At 40.4% G+C, this 22,553-nt stretch overlaps 1 protein-coding gene across 5 annotated transcripts in view; it reads left to right on the forward strand.

Annotated features, from left to right (window-relative positions):
- The window catches only part of parga (poly (ADP-ribose) glycohydrolase a), a 179,411-nt gene that overhangs the window by 147,876 nt on the left and 8,982 nt on the right, over nucleotides 1-22,553 (forward strand). For all 5 annotated transcript variants that reach the window (XM_070865649.1, XM_070865647.1, XM_070865648.1 and 2 more), the window contains 2 exons: nucleotides 6,931-7,009; nucleotides 9,744-9,852. In XM_070865649.1, the coding sequence (XP_070721750.1) occupies nucleotides 6,931-7,009; nucleotides 9,744-9,852 (188 nt within the window). The remainder of the gene's footprint in view (nucleotides 1-6,930; nucleotides 7,010-9,743; nucleotides 9,853-22,553) is intronic.

Raw genomic sequence — 22,553 nt, forward strand, 5'->3', positions numbered from 1 at the left:
AGAAGTTTCTCATCATCTCGGTCCTAAATGGCTTACCTCTTATCCTTAGACTGTGACCCCTGGTTCTGGACTTCCCCAACATCGGGAACATTCTTCCTGCATCGAACCTGTCCAGTCCTGTCAGAATTTTAAATGTTTCTATGAGATCCCCTCTCATTCTTCTAAATTCCAGTGAATATAAGCCAAGTTGATCCAGTCTTTCTTCATATGTCAGTCCTGCCATCCCAGGTATCTGTCTGGTGAACCTTTGCTGCACTCCCTCAATAGCAAGAATGTCCTTCCTCAGATTAGGAGACCAAAACTGTACACAATATTCAAGGTGTGGTCTTACCAAGGCCCTGTACAACTGCAGTAAGACCCCCCTGCACTTATACTCAAATCCTCTCGCTGTGAAGGCCAACATGCCATTTGCCTTCTTCACCGCCAGCTGTACCTGTATGCCAACTTTCAATGACTGATGTACCATGACACCCAGGTCTCGTTGCACATCCCCTTTTCCTAATCTGCCGCCATTCTGATAATCTGCCTTCCTATTTTTGCCACCAAAGTGGATAACCTCACATTTATCTACATTACACTGCATTTTCCCTCTTACCTAACCTGTCCAAGTCACCCTGCAGCTTCTTAGCATCCTCCTCACACTGCCACCCAGCTTAGTGTCACCTGCAAACTTGGAGATATTACATTCAATTCCTTTGTCTAAATCATTAATGTATATTGTAAATAGCTGGGGTCCCAGCACTGAAACTTGCGGTACCCCAGTAGTCACTGCCTGCCATTCTGAAAAGGACCAGTTTATTCGTACTCTTTGCTTCCTGTCTTCCAACTAGTTCTCTATCCACGTCAATACATTACCCGCAATATCATGTTCTTTAATTTTGCACACTAATCTCTTGTGTGGGACCTTGTCAAAAGCCTTTTGAAAGTCCAAATACATCACATCCACTAGTTCTCCCTTGTCCACTCTACTAGTTACATACTCAAAAAAATTCTGGAAGATTTGTCAAGCATGGTTTCCCTTTCATAAATCCATGCTGACTTGGACCGATCCTGACATTGCTTTCCAAATGCACTGCTATTACATCTTTAATAATTTATTCCAACATTTTCTCCACTACCGATGTCAGGCTAACTGGTCTATAATTCCCTGTTTGCTCTCTCCTTTTTTAAAAAGTGGAGTTACATTAGCTACCCTCCAATCCATGGGATCCGATCCAGGGTCTATAGGATGTTGGAAAATGACCACCAATGCATCCACTACTTCTAGGGACACTTCCTAAGTACTCTGCGATGCAGACTATCAGGCCCCGGGGATTTATTGGCCTTCAATCCCATCAATTTCCCTAACACAATTTCCTGACTAATAAGGATTTCCTTCAGTTCCTCCTTCTCGCTGGACCCTCGGTCCCCTAGTTTCCGGAAGGTTATTTGTGTCTTCCTTCGTGAAGACAGAACCAAAGTATTTGTTTAATTGGTCTGCCATTTCTTTGTTACCCATTATAAATTCAACTGATTCTGACTGCAAGGGATCTACATTTGTCTTCACTAATCTTTTTCTCTTCACATAGCTATAGAAGTTTTTGCAATCAGTTTTTATGTTCCCTGCAAGCTTACTCTCATATTCTATTTTTCCCCCTCCTAATTAAACCCTTAGTCCTCCTCTGCTGAATTCTAAATTTCTCCCAGTCCTCAGGTTTGCTGTTTTTTCTGGCCAATTTATATGCCTCTTCCTTAGATTTAACACTATCCCCAATTTCCCTTGTTAGCCACAGTTGAGCCACCTTCCCTTTTACGCCACATAGGGATGTACATTTATTGAAGTTCATCCATTTGATCTTGGGACCCCAGCTCTTTCCAATATACATCCATGATTTAGATGAAGGAATTGAAAGTAATATCTCCAAGTTTGCAGATGACATTAAACTGGGTGGCAATGTGAGCTGTGAGGGGGACGTTAAGAAGCTGCAGGGTGACTTGGACAGGTTAGATGAGTGGGCAAATGCATGGCAGATGCAGTGTAATGTGGATAACTGAGGTTATCCACTTTGGGGGCAAAAACACGAAGACAGAATATTATCTGAATGGCGGCAGATTAGGAAACGGGGAGGTGCAACGAGACCTGGGTGTCATGGTTCATCAGTCATTGAAAGTTGGCATACAGTTACAGCAGGCGGTGAAGAAGGCAAATGGTATGTTGGCCTTCATAGCTAGGGGATTTGAATATAGGAGCAGGGAGGTCTTACTGCAGTTGTATAGGGCCTTGGTGAGGCCTCACCTGGAATATTGTGTTCAGTTTTGGTCTCCTAATCTGAGGAAGGACGTTCTTGCTATTGAGGGAGTGCAGCAAAGGTTCACCAGACTGATTCGTGGGATGGCAGGACTGACAAATGAAGAAAGACTGGATCAACTGGGCCTTTATACATTGGAGTTCAGAAGGATGAGAGGGGATCTCATGGAAACATTTAAAATTCTGACGGGACGGGACAGGTTAGATGCGTGTAGAATGTTCCCGATGTTGGGGAAGTCCAGAACCAGGGGACACAGTCTTAGGATAAGGGGTAGGCCATTTAGGACTGAGATGATGAGAAACTTCTTCACTCAGAAAGTTGTTAACCTGTGGAATTCCCTGCCACAGAGAGTTGTTCATGCTAGTTCATAGGATATATTCAAGAGGGAGTTAGATATGGCCCTTACGTCTAAGGGGATCAAGGGGTATGGAGAGAAAGCAGGAAAGGGGTACTGAGGGAATGATCAGCCATGATCTTATTGAATTGTGGTGCAAGCTCAAAGGGCCGAATGGCCTACTCCTGCACCTATTTTCTATGTTTCTATGTTTAAATGTCTGCCATTGCCTATCCACCGTCAACCCTTTAAGTATCATTCGCCAGTCTATCCTAGCCAATTCACGTCTCATACCATCAAAGTTACCTTTCTTTAAGTTCAGGACCCTAGTCTCTGAATTAACTATGTCACTCTCCATCTTAATGAAGAATTCTACCATATTATGGTCGCTCTTCCCCAAGGGGCCTCGCACAAGAAGATTGCTAATTAATCCTTTCTCATTACACAATACCCAGCCTAGGATGGCCAGCTCTGTAGTTGGTTCATCGAGATATTGGTCTAGAAAACCACCCCTTATACACTCCAGGAAATTCTCCTCCACCGTATTGCTACCAGTTTGGTTAGCCCAATTTGTATGTAGATTAAAGCCACCCATGATAACTGCTGTACCTTTATTGCACGCATCCCTAATTTCCTGTTTGATGCCATCCCCAACCTCACTACTACTGTTTGGTGGTCTGTACACAACTCTCACTGGTGTTTTTTGCCTTTTGGTGTTCCACAGCTCTACCCATACAGATTCCACATCATCCAATGTCCTTCCTTACTATTGCGTTAATCTCCTCTTAAACAAGCAACGCTACCCCACCTTCTTTTCCTTTTTGTCTATCCTTCCTGAATATTTAATACCCCTGGATGTTGAGTTCCCAGCCTTGGTCACCGTGGAGCCATGTCTCCGTAATCTCAATTACATTATATCCGTTAACAGTGTCTGCGCAGTTAATTCATCCACCTTATTATGAATGCTCCTCGCATTGAGACACAGAGCCTTCAGGCTTAGTTTTTTAACACACTTTGTCCTTTTAGAATTATGTTTGATTTTCGCCTTTGACTTCTCTGCCCTCCACTTTTACTTATCTCCTTTTTGCTTCTGTCCCCATTTTACTTCCCTCTGTCTCCCTGCATAGATTCCCATCCCCCTGCCGTATTAGTTTAAACCCTCCCCAACAGCAACTGGCAAACACTCCCACTAGGACATCGGTTCCGATCCTTCCCAGGTGCAGGCTGTCCGGTTTGTATTGGTCCCACCTCCCCCAGAACCAGTTCTAATGTCTCAGGAATTTGAATTCCTCCCTCTTGCACCATTCCTCAGTGTTTTTGTCTTTCACAAGCTGCGAATATTTAAGTAAATAAGCCATATATATATATTCTGCTTTTTGCTTGTCGTATACTTCCAGGTATTGTATCTGGGCAGTCAGGAATCAAAATGTGTTGATCCTACAGGTCTAGTTGGTTTTACTGGTGGCAAGGTTGACGAATATACTGTATTTGTATGCGTCAACAATTTGATTTTTGTTTGAAGAAGAGTGACTGAGGAGGCATGGAGCATCATTTACCTTTTTTAAGTGATGCAATTTGCGGATCCATCACACAAGCAATTGGTCTGAGCCTGCCAGCTATTTTATTGTTTTATTTTATTATTTTGTCTAGTTCAATTCGGACTGAATTTTTACTGGTGTAGATTGTGTGGCTTGGATCACTGGGGAACATCCTGTCAGAAACATCATTATCAGCAAGTGAAATTTGATGTCAACTGCTAAAACCTAAAACAAAAAGCTACAGAGCTTATTTTTTATTGAGGCAGGTGTTGTTTACTTTTGTACTTGAATCATTCTACACTGATTTTAGCATAACTCAAAAATAATGGAGTTACAAAACTGTAATCTAACCTCAGAATTGATGCAACACCATAAAATGGAGAGAGGAAACCACCTACACAGTTCACGGTTATAATCTAAATCCCAGGATTAGGTTACATCAGTCTCTGATATCTATTATTATTAATTAATGTGTACCACCCTTTTGTTTTTTGGGGGTGGGGGAGACTTGTTCTGCTAAATGCTAATTCCACAACAACGCAGAGGCCAATGCGTTCCATATCCTTGATTCATGCTGACATTCAGGCACGATGATTAACATTTGTACAACCTTATTTCAGTTTTATCAAATGTCAAATTACTTGCAGACAAATACTCAAATTCTGTGTCCAGTATATATGAACCATTAATCCACTGGAATATGCATATTAGGATATACTTTTTTATTTGACATGATCATTTAAATCCTGCTCTGTAGAGGACAGCTAATTTTATTGTGAAAGTACAAACAATGAATTGTCATAGGTACTGGATGAAATATGTAACAAAATGTTTTTTTTTCCACTATACCATTTTTATTAATGGATTTAACTGATTTAACAAAGATGTTTTGCTATTTTTATGATGGTTTTGGCATATTTGAGTGATTGTGTGTGTTTGAAACAAGTTAAGAAAAGTCAATTTGAAGGGAACAGGGAGAAAAGCTTTCAAGCTTGGGCTTTAATAAGGGAAAATAGTCCAGGGTTCCTACTCCTGATAGCCAGTAGCTAGACTACTGAGCGAATGTCAGAAGGTCAGCATTGGGTTTGGCTTTGATGCTTCTTGCAGTTGAGCAGCTTGCTGACTCGGACTGTGAAGGTTCGTCCGTAAATAATGGCCAATATTGGGGAGGTATCAGAGGGCCTATAGTCCCAGCAAGGAGTCAACACGTTCAGAAGGGGAGAGAAAAAAATATCAAGAAAAAAGCTACTGAAATGAATCATCTTCTTCAAATTGCTCTTAAATCGTCTAGTCTTTTACATAAAATATTCAGTTGTGAATTAAGTTGTCAAGCCTACTAAATATCCATACAATTTAAAAGCTGTGGATTTACTGCCTTACATATTTAAAATCTTACAAGATTTCTGATTTGTACTTCCACAATGATTCTGTCCAAATGTCATTGAAATAAGAGTTATCAAATTTGCAGAATGCAAACCATATCCTGTTTGTGATACTGGTTTGCAATCCCTTAAAGCTCTTGTATGAAATTTCTCTGTCCATGATTGTAACAGAGATATTAACTGGTTGGTTGATACTTTGTTACAGTAAAAAGAAATAACTTGCATTTATGTAGCACCTCAGGATGTCCCAAAGTGCTTCACAGCCAATGAATTACTTTTTTTGAATCACTATAGTTATGTTGATGTGACCAATTAGCTTGTTTTGGTGATGGTTGAGGGATAAATGATAGCCAGGACAGCAGAGACCTTCTCTGCTATTCTTTGAACTGTTGTGTGATATTGCTTATATCCACCCAAGCGGTCAGACAAGGCCTTAGTTTTATGTAAAAGATGTCAGTTCTGTCAAGGCAGGGCACCTCAGTGCTGTACTGAAGTGCTACACTGAATCAAGCTAACCCTTGTAACAGGGAGAGGCAGAAGTGTTAAGCTTCATACACTAATATCACAAGTGTTTGTAGGCTATTGTTTTAACACAAAATCGGAAGTACTTCCTGGCTATTTATTGCTGTGTCAATGAAAAGAGTTCTTGAAAATATTTAAATGGCTTCAATGAAGCAGTGCCAGAATAAATACACGTGAGCTCCCTTGGTGGCTCTGTATGCCTACAAATTCATAGAGTTGGTTCTGAGCCCTCTACAGGAAGGCGCGCGTTTGATCTCTGGTCTGTAATGAGTCAGGCAATCTGAGCCCAGATGATGGTGAGGAAGTAGTTGGTTCTAATGTCCTCAGACTTGTAGGGTGGAGGGAGATAAAAATCAGCTAGAATTCACACTGTTGATTACTATCCTTTTGACGCCCTCGTCATATAGCTTGTTGAGTAGCTAAATAGATATGGAATGGCCACCAGAGCATCTGACCACCATGTCACACCAACAGACTTAACCAACATTCATCAATAAAAGCCTTAAATCTGTCAGAATAACAGTGGTGGGAGTGATTTGTTTACTTGTACTATGCAGGATGGTTCCCAATGAGCGTAAATGAGGTGCACATTTATACGGATTTCTTTTGTTCAGAATTTCGCTCATCTACCATAATCTTTGTTGTAATTTTTTTTTCATGACTGCCTATTTGAAGGAATCTCCAAGATAATAATTTGACTCATCTCAGCAGGAGATGAAATGATTCTGCTCCGCGCTATCTGGCCTGGTAAAATCATAGGCAGCGTTTTAATAATAAAAAGCAGGGGAGGGGGTGAGGAGGTGAGGAGAAAGTCTTTTAATTTATTTAAAACTGCAATTTACTTCAAACTATGTTTGCATTGTTAGGTACTGAGCAATACAGCATCTACGAAGGCTACGCAGATACCTACAAATGGGCGGGAAGCTGCAATGACAAGATTCCAAGGTATTGGCTTATGAATGTTGCAGCTTAGATTGCATTTCAAAAATGATGTCTAGTTCTTCTAAAATAGCATTACTTTGTTTTTGCTTTTAAGAAGCCAGTTAACAAGGCCCACTGGCATGATTCTAAAAATGTTCTTGTGGCTCCTGTTTTGAAGTTAAAGGACAGGAGACCTGTATTATATACTAGTGCAAGTATATATGCAACAAAATGATCATTTCTGAACTCCATAATAATTACAACTTAACTCTTTGTTTCCTAGTAACTTTCCGTGCCAGAATTTTTTTTCAAGAGGATTGGTTAGTTAAAGCAAACTAAAAATTAATCATTCCTGTCTACAGTTTGAATATTTTAAAAATACAGCAAGGTTCTGGCTCAGCATCTTGTTTCTAAGAAGTGCTAAGACCTGTATTCGCACCTGTGATTTCTAACTTGGGTGGATTTTTGAGTTTAGCTGTTTTGTTGCAAGGCGGAAAGCAATGCGAAGACACACTCTTCTCTGCCCTGCAGCAAGAGATTATAATAGAATTATTAGGACAGATATCCCTGGCGCAACCCCTTGTCCTGATGCCAGAAAGGAGCATCAGGATTTCCCATCACAGGCCACTTACAGCCAGGGACACCCACAATAGAGGGCCTATAGGTAAGAAAGTTATTTGAAACTGTACGCTTCTCTGTCCTTTGGCCGTATGCCTGGCCTTATAGATCAGGGCCTCTGGCTCCTAATGGAGACTGGCAATCTGAAGATTCTTGGAGGCTGTTTCAAGACACATATCAAGTCTAGCATTTCCCCAGGACTCTCTCAAACTCTCTGGTCACTGGGGACCCTGGAGCAGGCCACAGCACCAAGTCTTCAGGGTACCTCTGTGCTGGCGTGCCCGGCCTGCCTTCATACTAAAAAATGAGATCGCAGGCCAGGAACACTTCATTCTGCCTTATTTAAATAGCTCTAACTACCTGTGCCTACTATAGTTGCAGGCCAAACTCCCACCAGAGAGAGCCCAGGAACTCTCAGTGCTATGTAAAAGAAATGGTGACACAACAAGATTAGCTTCTGCCCTTTTTTCCTGTCTGGGGAAATGGGAATTCCCTTGAGGCAAGGGTCAGGAAGATTGGCCTTTTGAGCAGCATTGATAAGTTGCCTGAAGTAGCTTATCTGCCTGCTCTCTCCTCAGTGGGGATAGTTGTGGAGGCATCATAGAGAGAAATAACTCAATGTTTTATAGCAATTGCAAGGTTAAAAAAAAATCATTAACTATCATGTTGTGATTCCATCTGCTTAAATCTGCATCCCTGTCAAAAATTATTGGCTGATTGGAAGAATTATTTCAAATATTGAAATTTGCTGCTAAGCTGTTTTTATCTGATGCAGCTTCTCATTGGTTATGGTTGCTTTGATTATGGTAATATTGAAGCAAAAACCTTTCCGTACCCTCGTGGTAAGGTTTTATTTATTCTTGAAATGATGCACATTTGTTTTGCTGTTGGTTAACCAAGAGAAAGTGGAGAGTGATCTGTAGTATGTAACACTCCAAAATGGATACAGATCTATACAGAATAATCAGTCAAACTTAGTGCAATCTGTTTCTCATCCCTGCATGTTGCCCAAAGATAGTATAATTAATCAATCGTGACTCACCACTTTATTTTGTAAAAAAAAATTCTTTGCAAATGGTGGTCCAAAAAAATAAGATTTTCTCATTCTATCACTTCATTTTTTGCTGATCTCTGACTCAGCTGAAATTTTAGAAGAGTATCACAGTTTTACAGAGAATAGTCTCAACTTTTGAATCATTCATATGATATTCCGGGTTTTTATCAGTCGTCACTTATTTATCCTGCACCTAAAATGAACCTTAGATTGTTTTGAAATCCCCTCCAGGCACACAGCCCTCCAAGATATCTGCGTTCCTCCACCTCTGGCGTCTTGAGCATCCCAGATCTTAATCGCTGCACCTTTGGCGGCCGTGCCTTCAGCTGCCATGCCCCTAAGCTCTGGAATTCCCTCCCTAAACACCTCTGCCTCGCTACCTCTCTTTCCTCCTTTAAAACGTTCCTTAACAAGGAAATACAAGTTGTTTTAAAAATGATTTCCTGCTTGATTTTGTACAGGGATGCTTGTTCCTTCCAAGGACTGTCTTATGATGAGAGATTGTGTAGAATGGGCCTATACTCTCTGGAGTTTAAAAAAATGAGAGGTGATCTCATTGAAACACATAAGATTCTGAAGGGGATTGACAGGGTAAATGCTGAGAGGTTGTTTCCCCTGGTTGGAATGTCTAGAACTATAGGGCACAATCTCAGGATAAGGGGTAGGCCATTTAAAACAGATGAGTAGGAATTTCTTCACTCAGCAGGTTGTGAATCTTTGGAATTCTTCACCCAGAGGGCTGTGGATGCTGAGTGGCTATATTCAAGGCTGAGATAGGTAGATTTTTGGAGTCTACGGGAATCCAGGGATATGGAGATCAGGCAGAAAAGTGGGGATTTGGTCAATGATCAGCCATGATTTTATTGAATGGCGGAGCAGGCTCGAGGAGCCGTATGGCCTATTTCTGCTCCTATTTCTTATGTTCTTAAAGCCTATCTCTGACCAGGCATCTGCCCTAATATCCCCTGTGTGGTTTTATTTGCTAATGTACCTGTGAAGTGCCTTGGGACATTTTACACCATTAGAGGCGCTATATAAATACAAGTTGATGTTTTAAAAAAGGATTTCCTGCTTGATTTTGTACAGGGATGCTTGGCAGAGGCGCAACACAGAAATAGTAGCCATAGATGCATTGCCTTTCAGACGTTACCTAGATCAATTTTCCCCATATTATTTAAGGAGAGAAATTAATAAGGTGAGTGTTTTGATTTCATTACTTTATAAATTCAAATTTGCTGAAATAAGTTCCTTCTGTTTAATCTTACACCTTCTTTCTTTATACTTTTGAACAATCCCTTCTGGTGGTATAATTAAAATTAGTTTTTAAGAAGTATTGAACAAAAATACAGTTTTAGAATTTTCTTTTGATGTCTATCTCAACTTAATTACATAATTTGTATACAGCTTCAGTTTGGTGATTTAAAATTTTGCTAATAATTTAAAGCTTTAATAAATTTAATAAACACAGCAAAACTGGTCCAAGGAAAATCAACAATCAAATCGTATGGCCGGGGTTTTGCTCACCTTGGCGGGTCCAGGGTGGGTGATGTCGTTGGCAGGTCGCGGCCCCGCTGTTGGCTCCATCCCGCTGTCTAAAATGAATTTATGTTGCTAGGGCTTGTTAAGCCTGCCCAGCAGGTTTCCCGGTCCAATTCAAGGAAGTGGCTCTGGTGATGTCATTCACGACAAGTAATCAGCCGGTTTCCTTAAAGGGACCATGGTCACCTTTTGACATTTGTGCTGTCAGTGTTCTACAGCATTGAAGTGCTATAAACATGGTAATCACTGTGCAGGGCTGCATAGAGGTTCTCCCATGACTCCCTCCATATGCTTAAGGAGGGAGTCACAGCACGCAGGGAGGTCCTCTCCCCATCCTATGGGCGGAAGAGAGCTCCCCAGGAGACCAACACAACCTGGTTGCACATTGCAGAGGAGGGCACAAGCAGGGATGTGGTGAGCAGGACCTGGGTGCAGTGGCACAAACCTTTCAATTATCTCATTAGATCACGAAACATTAGTACAAAGCCATAATTTTAGAATCTGCCTTTCATTGTTCAATAGAGTGAAGTACAGCATTTTATCTTTGACTCAAGATTTTCACTATTTTGTGCTTTTGTTGATAAACTAAATGGGAGTATTTTTCGATTATAAATTCTGTAAGATACAAATAGGGTAGTGGAATTTTAATGTTAATATAAGCAGCAGACTTAACAATTGTTGTATGTTTTGAAATGACTAGTACATATTTGTTATTTTTGTGAATCTCCAGTGCCAATTTATCAGGTTACAATCTATCAAAACTGGGAAAAGCCTTTTGATAGCTTTTCCTAGATTGTGAGTTGGAGCCCAAAGCCCCTGGTAGTTCAGAGATTAGATACAAAACAAGATGTCTGGACTGACTATTGTGTCTCTAAATCGCTTGCTCACTGAAAAATGAGGTTGGCAGTGAAAATAGTGACAGCTTGGAATACAAATTGGGTAAAGAAAATAAATTCAGTAAAGAAAATAAATTCAGTCACTTGAAGGAAGTTTGCGGCATAGAATGCAAGATTTAGATTGTCTGATAGAGCACTTTGGCTTAGCAAGTAGAACCGTGAGATAGGAATATGTACATGTCACCGTTTGCACAGTGACACCCAGATGATCAGACCTTTTCAGGAGGGATAAATTGAACAGTGGTAAGTTACTCCAAGAGGGTGGATAGAATTTTTTTAATATTTAACATCTTTTATTGATCAGTTCCAGAGCAGCTTAGGCCTAAGAGCAGTATGCTGGCTACACTGGGGAATTGTGCTTTTATGGCTTAAAAAAGAATATGTATTTTAGATTAGTGATCAGAAAAATTCATATCACTTATTGTAAGTAATTACTTTATCTTGAAGTCCTCTTTGGGGGGAAAAACTGTGAAACCTCATGCTTTTGAAATCCTAGATTGGTCTTTTAGTCCCAGCACCATTAGCTTCACTGTAAATATACCTGAAAGGATACCCAACATTGTTTTTTGAAAAATATAAATGTTGCTCTGTGCTCTTAGTCCTGTGTTCACTGACATCATCGACCTGTCCCCATCCTCTGGCTCAGTTCCTATATTTTTCAAAACCACTATCATCACTTCCTCAAAAGAGAAAGGGGAGAAAGAACTTGCATTTATATCACGTCTTTCATAACCTCAGGACATCCCAAAATGCTTCACAGCCAATGAAATATTTTGAAGTGTAGTCACTGTTCTAATTGTAGGGAAACACACAGCATAACCAGATAATCTTTTTCTTAGTGACGTTGGTTGAGGGATAAATGTTGCAGGACACCGGCAAAACTCCCCCGCAGTTCTTCAAATATTTCACCTGAGGAGAGAGGCAAGGCCTTACTTTCACAGCTCATCCGATAGATGACACCCCTGGCAGTGCAGCACTCCCTCAGTATTGCACTGAAAGTGTCAGCCCCAAGTCTCTAGAGTGGGGCTTAACATCGAGTGCTAACATTGAACCAAGGCTGACACTAAAAATATCCTCTACATCTCTAGCCTTTCCAACTGCTGCCCGCAACTAGAATGTTCTTTCTTTCTAAAGTACTCGGCATCCAGCTACACACTCGTATCTCCCTGTTCAAAACCCTACAATTAGGCCTTCACCCCGATTACTGAGACCACAGTAGTCAAACTCACTCATGGTATTCGCTGTGACTGCAGCTGTGTTCAGTAGAATGGTGTTCGGAGTACAATTTTTGTCAGTTCAAAAAAAAAGATTTCTTAAAGTATCAATGTCTAAGAAAAACGGGGAGTTTTAGGCTTAGTATTGAGACATTCTTTGTGGTTTAGTACCCCAGCTCCATACAAGCTAGGCTCTTGAATGGCAAATGCTGGCCTCCGTCAGATTCTTAAAGAAAAAAAAATAATTTTCCACCAGGAAAAAAGTTTTTTCCTGATGCAATTTTCTAACAAAGATGACACTGTTAAAGAGCCATGTCCTGGGGTGTTGGTGTCACATAATTATAGCAGCTTATGCTATTGAATTTAAATAATGCTGATTTCCTACTTCCAGAGTTTCTCTGTGTAATTTGCATCATGCCCAGAGCACACAAAATGTAACTTACATTTTTAATACAGTATTTCACACATCACTGAAGAGAAAGGTTATACTTCTGTGATTATGAAGATATAAGTGTTGCTATATTTTAAAATCGACTGTGCTACACACAGCCAGAGTTAGACTGCCTGATTCTCTTGATGCTGAAATGATTGCTAAAAATTACACCCTGTGCACTGTCCAACTCAATTTCCTATGCCATAAAAATGGAAATTTGAAACTACATCGTTCTCATAAATATATTACAGTTGTCATAATAATGTCAGGGAGATGTCAAATGAGCTTTGCTGTGATGTTAATTTTAACTAGAGTTATACAGGTTATCTAGAAAATATAATTTATGATATCTACAGTATGGTTTAACCTCAGTCTTCTGTTAAGCAAGTTGCTTTATCATAAAATGTTGTAACATTCGTTATGCTTCTCCAAATGCAGCAATGTCTGAAGATTTTATAGAAACAATTCTATTGATTTCAGGAGACACAAAGTTATGGACTTGAGTAAAGTAGATTAAAAAAGATTACAGTGTGTATTTTCCCCCTGTTTGTATCTGGGGAATATGAAGCGTGAATGGGGATGGAGATCCATTGTGTCAGTTCTCTGTCCCAGCAACACTGCCTCAGGATTTCCTAAAGTGGACGGAGCTTGGTGTGCGCCTGGAATAGATGCAGGCTCTGTATCGACGTAGATTAGGCTGTAACAGAAAAGAAAAAACTTGCATTTATATAGCACCTTTCATGACCACAGGTCGCCCCAAAGTGTTTTACAACCAATAAAATACTTTTGAAGTGTAGTTACTTTTGTAATGTAGGAAACGCAGCAGCCAATTTACGCACAGCAAAATCGCACAAAAAGCAATGAAATAAATGACCAGATTATCTATTTTCGGTGTTGGTTGAGGGATAAAGGTTGGCAAGAACGCCCCTGCTTTTCTTCAAATAGTGCCATGGGAGGCAGTTAAGGCTGCTCCTAACCATTCCGCTCCACACTGAGGAATGCCCCAATAAAACCAAGAGTGAGGCTTGTTTTGGGACCCTCTGCACAATCTCTGCCAGCTAACAGCTGCCAGGTTGCCATGACCGCCAACGGCCAGGAGCACAGCTGCATGCTTCCCAGGCTGTGGCCACGTTCCTGTTACAGCCCCTACCCCCCCGCCCCCCACAAAAATCCCAGCACGACCCTGCCGGATTGAGGTGCCCATTAAGAGCCTCAAGAAAAATTAGCTCCCATATGTCTCATAGCTCAGATGAAATACAGCTGCATTTACTGCACCTTTTTATTTCTATTGCTGGTTTGATAACTTGTTGGCTGGTGTGCCAGTGCAAATTATTTCTACATTTTTAGTCCAGCACTGTGGCTCCCTGATGGTCATTATGCATCCTAATGCAAATTTCAAACAACCATTTTTCATATTGACCAAATAAAGATAGTGTATCAATCAGTTTTTGTGGCAACAGTTATCCCATTGATGGTGGTACCATGGGTTCGCATTCATTGTGAACTGATATGGAGGACAAGGGTTGAGAACCAGACAGAGCATGCGGGGTTTAATTTAAACGTGGAACGGGAGACCACACAGTTGCTTTAGATGTAGTGTTCAATTCCCATGCAAAGGCCCAAACCAATTCCCAGTAACGTGTTTTAAACACAAAGATGAGACCACGAAGCAGTACTATATTAGCGTTTAAGTCCCATTCAAAGGCTCCAAACCCATTCCAGGTCTCATGGGACATTACAATTGGTTTCTGTCAGCAGAGCAGTGTCTCAAGTTCTCAATCCAAAATAGTGTGTGGCAGACAACCTATAGTAACATTGGCCTCTAACTAACTTAACTTTAAAAAAAGGCGACAATTCTGAAGAAGTTACCTGACTAATATCAGTGTAATTAAATCACTTTCTCCTCTCTGGAAACAGATTGAAAGCACGGCATATTACTTATTAACTTTCAGCTCCTCTGGTCAGTTTGTTCTTTACTCCTTCCTCACAATTTCCATTGTAGCTATCCATATACTGAAACGTACAATAAGATGGTGATGAGGAAGGATGGAAATCTGTGTTCCAATAATTGAGCAATGTTTAATTGGGTAATTTATATATTTTTTTGTCATTCATTCCACGCACGGTAATTATGCACCGTAGCGCAAACTCCAATCAGCCAAGTTCCAAATTAGCCAAACACAATGTTGTGAATTACAAAAACACACTGGTTTCATGGGAGCAGCAGTCCCACTGATTATTAGTGACAGTGCGGATTGCCATTCATTATATGTAACAGAGAGGGAAACGTAAGGATGAAAATGCAATTAGACATCTAACTAACTGTAACTGTATAGCCAGAAAATACAGTCTGACACAGTCCCATGAAGGAGCTTGCTCATTCTTTCAGGCAGGGGCATGTTCTAGTTGGAAAACTATTTTCTGCACCGCCGAAGTAAATAATTCTGTGATACTATAGACTTTTCCCCTATAAAGTACAACACTTAGAATCCACTTTTACCAACTGTGGTATCCATGCAGTATGTTACCAGAAACATTGGCTCACCCTGATATTTTTTTTATTGATGTCTTTACTCAGTAGGAGGCTTAAGACCGACAATTTCTGCATTTAAATTAGGCGATAAAAATATAGACGTCAGATTTTGTTTGAAACAATCTGTTCACTCTGCGCAAGATATTTAATCACAGTAATTTAACAGAAGATTTTAATGTTGGAAACTTATACAGGGTTCCTAATGACTTTATTAACTGGTTTTCTGACAGCGAAGATTATATACTTTTTGAAACGAGACACCAATGCAAAAGTTATTATTTGAAATTAAAGATCACATTTTTGTAAATATAGAAAGTGATGTGCAACTATATGTGAGTTCACAGCAGAATTATGGACTTTCAATTTGAATTTCTAAAATTTCCCAACAAAATCACTAATTATTGCTAACATGGGTCTCATGGAAAATGATTGTGATTTTCCAAGTAGAGTGTGGCTCTGATCTGTTGCCACCTGATGTGTAGCATATCATACTTAAAAAGCAACAGGTTACTTTAAAAAAAAAAAAATCACTCGAAGTAATAATCGTGGTGTGAATAGCTGTCATTAAGGCAAGTGATTTGGCTTGGTGCTACATTCTGAAAATCTCCATGGTTCCTTTGTGTTGTAGGATTGCTGCCCGCAAACCACAGTTATACATTTAAAAAGTCCCAGGGGTGAAAATTAGGTTTCTGAACAGTTCTGAATAATAAATCACTTGCCCCAGCTATCATAATATTGTTTTAAAGAAAAACCTCTTCTGTTCATTTGTAATTTTAATTGTTCTCTCTCCTTCCTGCTGCTGGTGTAACAAGCTGTTATTCTTCAGTGTAACCCTGTCTTCCATATATTATTTTCAGTCAACCAATTTAATGATTTCGAGAATCCGTTGTATCGGGAGTATTATCACGGGGTGACAACTGCAGCACCAATGCAGAAGGAGATCATTCAGGCTCATTGTAACTGCCAGCTCTTTGCTCGGGATGACCAGAACTAATCCCACTACCCTGCTCTCTTCCCCATAGCTCGGTATCGTTCTTGGCTTCAAATGTTTATAGAATGCTGCATTGGCTTCTGTCAAACGCTGACATGGTACATTCCATCCCTACCCCCATATATGCATATCTTTATTATTGCTGAAGCAGATTTAATTTTATTGGGTCATTTAAAGCAATTGGAATATACTTTTTTTTTAAGTTTACCATTCTGCTATTCAAAAAGAGTCATGTTTAACAAAACTGATAAGCTCATCCCTTCCAAACAAACAGTTCCACCTTTTCCTCTGGTCTGCCTTGCCTTTCTCAAGCAGCCAGTGCAGCCTCTGAATCACTTTTCACAGTGGAGGATCAGTCCAGAAGCCAGAGACTTGGAAATTAGAATAAGCACTTTCAAAAATCCACGTTAAGGATACATAACATGGACACCTATTCCCTTTTAAATGGAACCTTAAATACAGGTGGCAGATAGCAGAAGAGAAAGCAATACATCAATCAGAGCTGAATTAAAACTGCTCCATTCTAACATTCAAGCAACTGTTCAGAACAAAGCAGCTAAATTAACCTCAGATTGCTAGTGTGCACAATTTGGCCGTCAAGGAACACAATATAATCATGGTATACTGTGTTTAATTTAGACAGATCATGGTTTAAATGTTTATTTCTTTGAAGTAGAAGTGCCTACTGTTACAAACTACTAACTGCCACAGAGTTATGTAGACACTAAAATGTTGCACAAGGGGCTTTGACATCAACAGCAGTAAAAGTGAAGCTCAAGTCTGGGATCCGTAAAGTACATTTGTAATTTTAGCTTATGCTTTCTGGAGATTGGCAGTTGTCCAAGTGACCACGTGTAAAGAGTCCGTAGTAACCTCACACTCCCGTATTGCACAATAAATGAATATTGTAAACTTTAGTGACAGTTTAATTGGAAAACTAAATCAGCAGCCCAAACACATTTTTGTGGTGACAAATTGTTCAATCATATAAAGAACATTTGCATCTATATTAGGCTAGATTTATGAATCACTAAGTTTCACTTGTGAGCAGATAAACGCTGCTTGTAACTGGATTTGAGCACGACTCCACAAATTGTTTGTCAGTAATTCATTGAGTTAGTGAAAGTGCTGAGTCTACAGATTTCACATTCCATTAACTAATGTAAACCTGAGGTTAGTAAATCATGACTGTTTTTCATAACATTGAGGAATCAGCAATCTCAGTAGGACTGATGTGTTGCAGTTGTCATTAATTCATCTCTGCTGTCGCTCTTCCAGTCAGAAGACCAATGCTGAGTCTTGTAGTTCCGAAGTAATGTTTCTGATTTCTTGTTACTGTGTGTTTGTCGATAAGTTATTATTTTCCCTCTATGCAAGTCAGTATTGATATAACATTCAGACGTCCAGATCAACAGTGCTGAATTTGTGCTACTCGTAGATCTTCATCAAGTGTCACTTTCCTCTGCATTCTTCTCGTGAAATGTACGTTGTCTGAGATACCTTACCCAATTTTATGCATCAGTTAACAGCTTCATTTGAATTAGCGTGCAAATGTTGCATAAATACCCACAACTGTCTCAGCAGCGGAATGTTCAGCTGATCAAAAAACTGTCAGTTTGCTCAACAAAACCCAGTTTAAATTTAAATATATATATATTGGGTATATAGCTGCTGCATAAATGAGGTAAATTGTGATATTGAAGGATGAGCTGCTCATCTTCAGATTTTCCCTTTTCTGTTTTGGCAGTGTTTTCATCCCGAATGCTTTAAATCAACCCCCGCATATAAATATTTTGAGGTAACAGTCACAGGCTACCTTCTGAACAGCGCCCAATTTATTCGTATCCTTTGGATGAGACATTAAACTGAGGCTCCCTCTCCCTGTTCCGGTGTACAGTAAAGGCCCCACACCATTCATCGAACAAGAGCAGCGAGTTCTTTGAACGCCCAGGCCAGCTCACCCCTCAACCAACGCTGCCAGACACTAACTGGTTACTACTACAGCGGAAGCTTGTTTTCAAATTAGCTGCCACAAAATAGGCACTGGACTTCAAACTAATTCATTGTATATGAAACACTTTGAAACATTTCAGAGAATTGTAATAAGGTGCTTTTTTAATGCAATTCTTTCTTTTATATATTAATATTCTGGAGCTGAAGAAAACCAAACCAAACTGGAGTGCAAATAGCTCAAAATAGAAACAGACATGGGTTGACGGTTTGAAGATTCTTTAAGCAAAAAAAAAAGAATATTTATTGCAAATGAAAGACATATTTGCTGCAAACTGAGCTGTCAACAGAGGTTTTTCTGTTTGCTAGAGCTTTAAAACTAGCACCAATTAACATTGTTGTTCAGATTCATTGGCAAAAACTTGAGTAGGGAGAACCAATGAGCCTTGTAAGCAACAGAAAAATGTAGCAGTGAAAATGTTCTTCCTATTTTACACTTGTGTAATGTCAGTATCCCTTCTCAAATGTGTAAGCTAAAACCTCATTCTGCGAAATAATCTAGCTCTTGCATCAACCAACTATGTAATGCTAATACACCACAATTTAAAAATCGAACAAGTGTCAAACCACTTTAGGTCACAATCATAATACAGGAACATTTTAGATGACCTGTTGAGTCTTTACAAGTTTGTATCATGTCAGGTAACCACAGTGTCTCTGTTCTTTATTTCTTCTCAGTACAGGAAGAATGGTAACCTTACAACATGACTTAATTAAACTAAAGCTGCTTGTTTTTGACATTGGTGTCAAATTTCCTTAGAAGAAATTGTTTTTGTTTTATTCGTACACAAAGTCTAGCAACAAGTACAGCAGACTGCAGTACAATAAAATGTATATAAGAATTTGTAAGGACAGGAAAGGATGATTAGGTTTAGTAAGCTTGCTCCTCTTCCAGAGATTATATTCACCATATCCCTCAATCCCTTCGCCAACTAGAAACACCCCTAATTGTCTCTTGAGCCATTATTTATGCCATCCACTTCAATAGCCTTCCCTGCTATTCCACAACTCTGACTTGTTGGGTGTAAAAGTTCTGCCGAACTTCCCCTCTCACTCTTAACCTACTTTTCAACCTTTCACTATAGTCAACAATTTGCTTACATCAAATGTGTTTGTTCTCTTTATAAACAACATCTCAAAGTCTCCTTTTCCAAAAAAACAAACAGCCATTCCATTTATCATACACCTCCCCTTGCTTAGTATGTAAGCAAGGAACCAAACCTTTTTTGGTTCCTTGCTTACATACTAATTATTTTACTCAGTTCACATTGACTTGCATATCTCTCCTCTTGGTTACGTCACCTAAACAGTTTAATTTCTTCTAAATCTGTTGTTGAATTGGTAAGTATAACTCTCTTTTAGACTGACTTTTAGATTGGTTTAATTGGCAGCGAACTACTAAGTAGCTGTTTGGTGTTTAAGTAAATTTTAGTAAGTAAATTAATTTAAGGGTTAAGTCATGGCAGAAGAGCTCGGACCCGTGTCATGCTCCTCCTGTGCTATGTGGGAAATCAGGGACACTTCCAGTGTCCCTGACTACTATGTGTGCAGGAAGTGTGTCCAGCTGCAGCTCCTGACAGACCGCATGACGGCACTGGAGCTGCGGATGGACTCACTCTGGAGCATGCGCGATGCTGAGAATGTTGTGGATAGCACATTTAGTGAGTTGGTCACACCGCAGGTAAGGGTTAGGACAGATAGTGAATGTGTGACCAAGAGACAAGGAATGAGCAGGAAGGTAGTGCAGGAGTCCCCTGCGGTCATCTCCCTCCAAAACAGATAATACCGTTTTGGAAACTGTTGGGGGAGATGACTTATCAGGGGAAGGCACCAGCAGCCAGGTTTATGGCACCATGGGTGGCTCTGCTGCACTGAAGGGCGGGAAAAAGAGTAGGAGAGCTATAGTGATAGGGGACTCTATTGTAAGGGGAATAGATAGGAGTTTCTGCGGCCACGACCGAGACTCCAGGATGGTATGTTGTCTCCCTGGTGCAAGGGTCAAGGATGTCTCTGAGAGGCTGCAGAGCATTCTGGAGAGTGAGGGTGAACAGCCAGTTGTCGTGGTACATGTAGTATCAACGATATAGGTAAGAAGCGGAAAGAGGTCCTACATGCTGAATTTAGGGAGCTAGGAGTTAAATTAAAAAGTAGGACCTCAAAGGTAGTAATCTCTGGATTGCTACCAGTGCCACGTGCTAATCAGAGTAGAGGGAGCAGGATAGTTAGAAAAAATACCTGGCTTGAGCAGTGGTGCAAGAGGGAGGGATTCAAATTCCTGGGACATTGGAACCAGTTCTGGGGGAAGTGAGACCTGTATAAAAGGGACGGTCTGCACTTGGGCAGGACTGGAACTGATGTCCTAGGGATAACATTTGCTAATGCAGTTCGGGAGTGTTTAAACGAATATGGCAGGGGGATGGGAACCTATGCTGCGAGACAGGGTGAAGTAATATGGAGTCAGAAACAGATGGTAGAAAGGTAAAAAGCAATTGTGGAAGGCCGAGTAAACAAAGGCCAGAAACAAAGAGGGCCACACTACATCATAATTCTAAAAGGATAAAGGGTGTTAAAAAAACAAGCCTGAAGGCTTTGTGTCTTAATGCAAGGAGTATCCGTAATAAGGTGGATGAATTAACTGTGCAAATAGATGTTAACAGATATGATGTGATTGGGATTACATAGACATGGCTCCAGGATGATCAGGGCTGGGAACTCAACATCCATGGGTATTCAACATTCAGGAAGGATAGAATAAAAGGAAAAGGAGGTGAGGTAGCATTGCTGGTTAAAGAGGAGATTAATGCAATAGTTAGGAAGGACATTAGCTTGGATGATGTGGAATCTATATGGATGGAGCTGCAGAACGCCAAAGTGCAAAAAACGTTAGTGGGAGTTGTGTATAGACCTCCAAACAGTAGTAGTGATGTTGGGGAGGGCATCAAACAGGAAATTAGGGGTGCATGCAATAAAGGTGCAGCAGTTATCATGGGTGACTTTAATATGCATATAGATTGGGCTAACCAAACTGGAAGCAATACGGTGGAGAAGGATTTCCTGGAGTGCATAAGGGATGGTTTTCTAGACCAATATGTCGAGGAACCAACTAGAGAGGAGGCCATCTTAGACTGGGTGTTGTGTAATGAGAGAGGATTAATTAGCAATCTCGTTGTGCAAGGCCCTTTGGGGAAGAGTGACCATAATATGGTGGAATTCTACATTCGGATGGAGAATGAAACAGTTAATTCAGAGACCATGGTCCAGAACTTAAAGAAGGGTAACTTTGAAGGTATGAGGTGTGAATTGGCTAGGATAGATTGGCGAATGATACATAAGGGGTTGACAGTGGATGGGCAATGGCAGACATTTAGAAACCGCATGGATGAACTACAACAATTGTAAATCACTGTCTTGGCATAAAAATAAAAAAGGGAAGGTGGCTCAACCGTGGCTATCAAGGGAAATCAGGGATAGTATTAAAGCCAAGGAAGTGGCATACAGATTGGCCAGAAATAGCAGTGAACGCAGGGACTGGGAGAAATTTAGAACTCAGAGGAGGATAAAGAGTTTGAATTAGAGGAGGACAAAGGGTTTGATTAGGGCAGGGAAAATAGAGTATGAGAGGAAGCTTGCAGGGAACATTAAGACGGACTGCAAAAGCTTCTATAGATATGTAAAGAGAAAAAGGTTAGTAAACACAAACATAGGTCCCCTGCAGTCAGAATCAGGGGAAGTCATAACGGGGAACAAAGAAATGGCAGACCAATTGAACAGGTACTTTGGTTCGGTATTCACTAAGGAGAACACAAACAACCTTCCGGATATAAAAGGGGTCAGAGGGTCTAATAAGAAGGAGGAACTGAGGGAAATCCTTATTAGTCGGGAAATTGTGTTGAGGAAGTTGATGGGATTGAAGGCCGATAAATCCCCAGGGCCTGATGGACTGCATCCCAGAGTACTTAAGAAGGTGGCCTTGGAAATAGCGGATGCATTGACAGTCATTTTCCAACATTCCATTGACTCTGGATCAGTTCCTATGGAGTGGAGGGTAGCCAATGTAACCCCACTTTTTAAAAAAGGAGGGAGAGAGAAAACTGAATTATAGACCGGTCAGCCTGACATCGGTTGTGGGTAAAATGATGGAATCAATTATTAAGGATGTCATAGCAGCACATTTGGAAAGAGGTGACATGATAGGTGCAAGTCAGCATGGATTTGTGAAAGGGATATCATGCTTGACAAATCTTCTGGAATTTTTTGAGGATGTTTCCAGTAGAGTGGAC

Source organism: Pristiophorus japonicus, chromosome 22, assembly GCF_044704955.1.
Source record: "Pristiophorus japonicus isolate sPriJap1 chromosome 22, sPriJap1.hap1, whole genome shotgun sequence".
Taxonomy (NCBI): Eukaryota; Metazoa; Chordata; class Chondrichthyes; family Pristiophoridae; genus Pristiophorus; species Pristiophorus japonicus.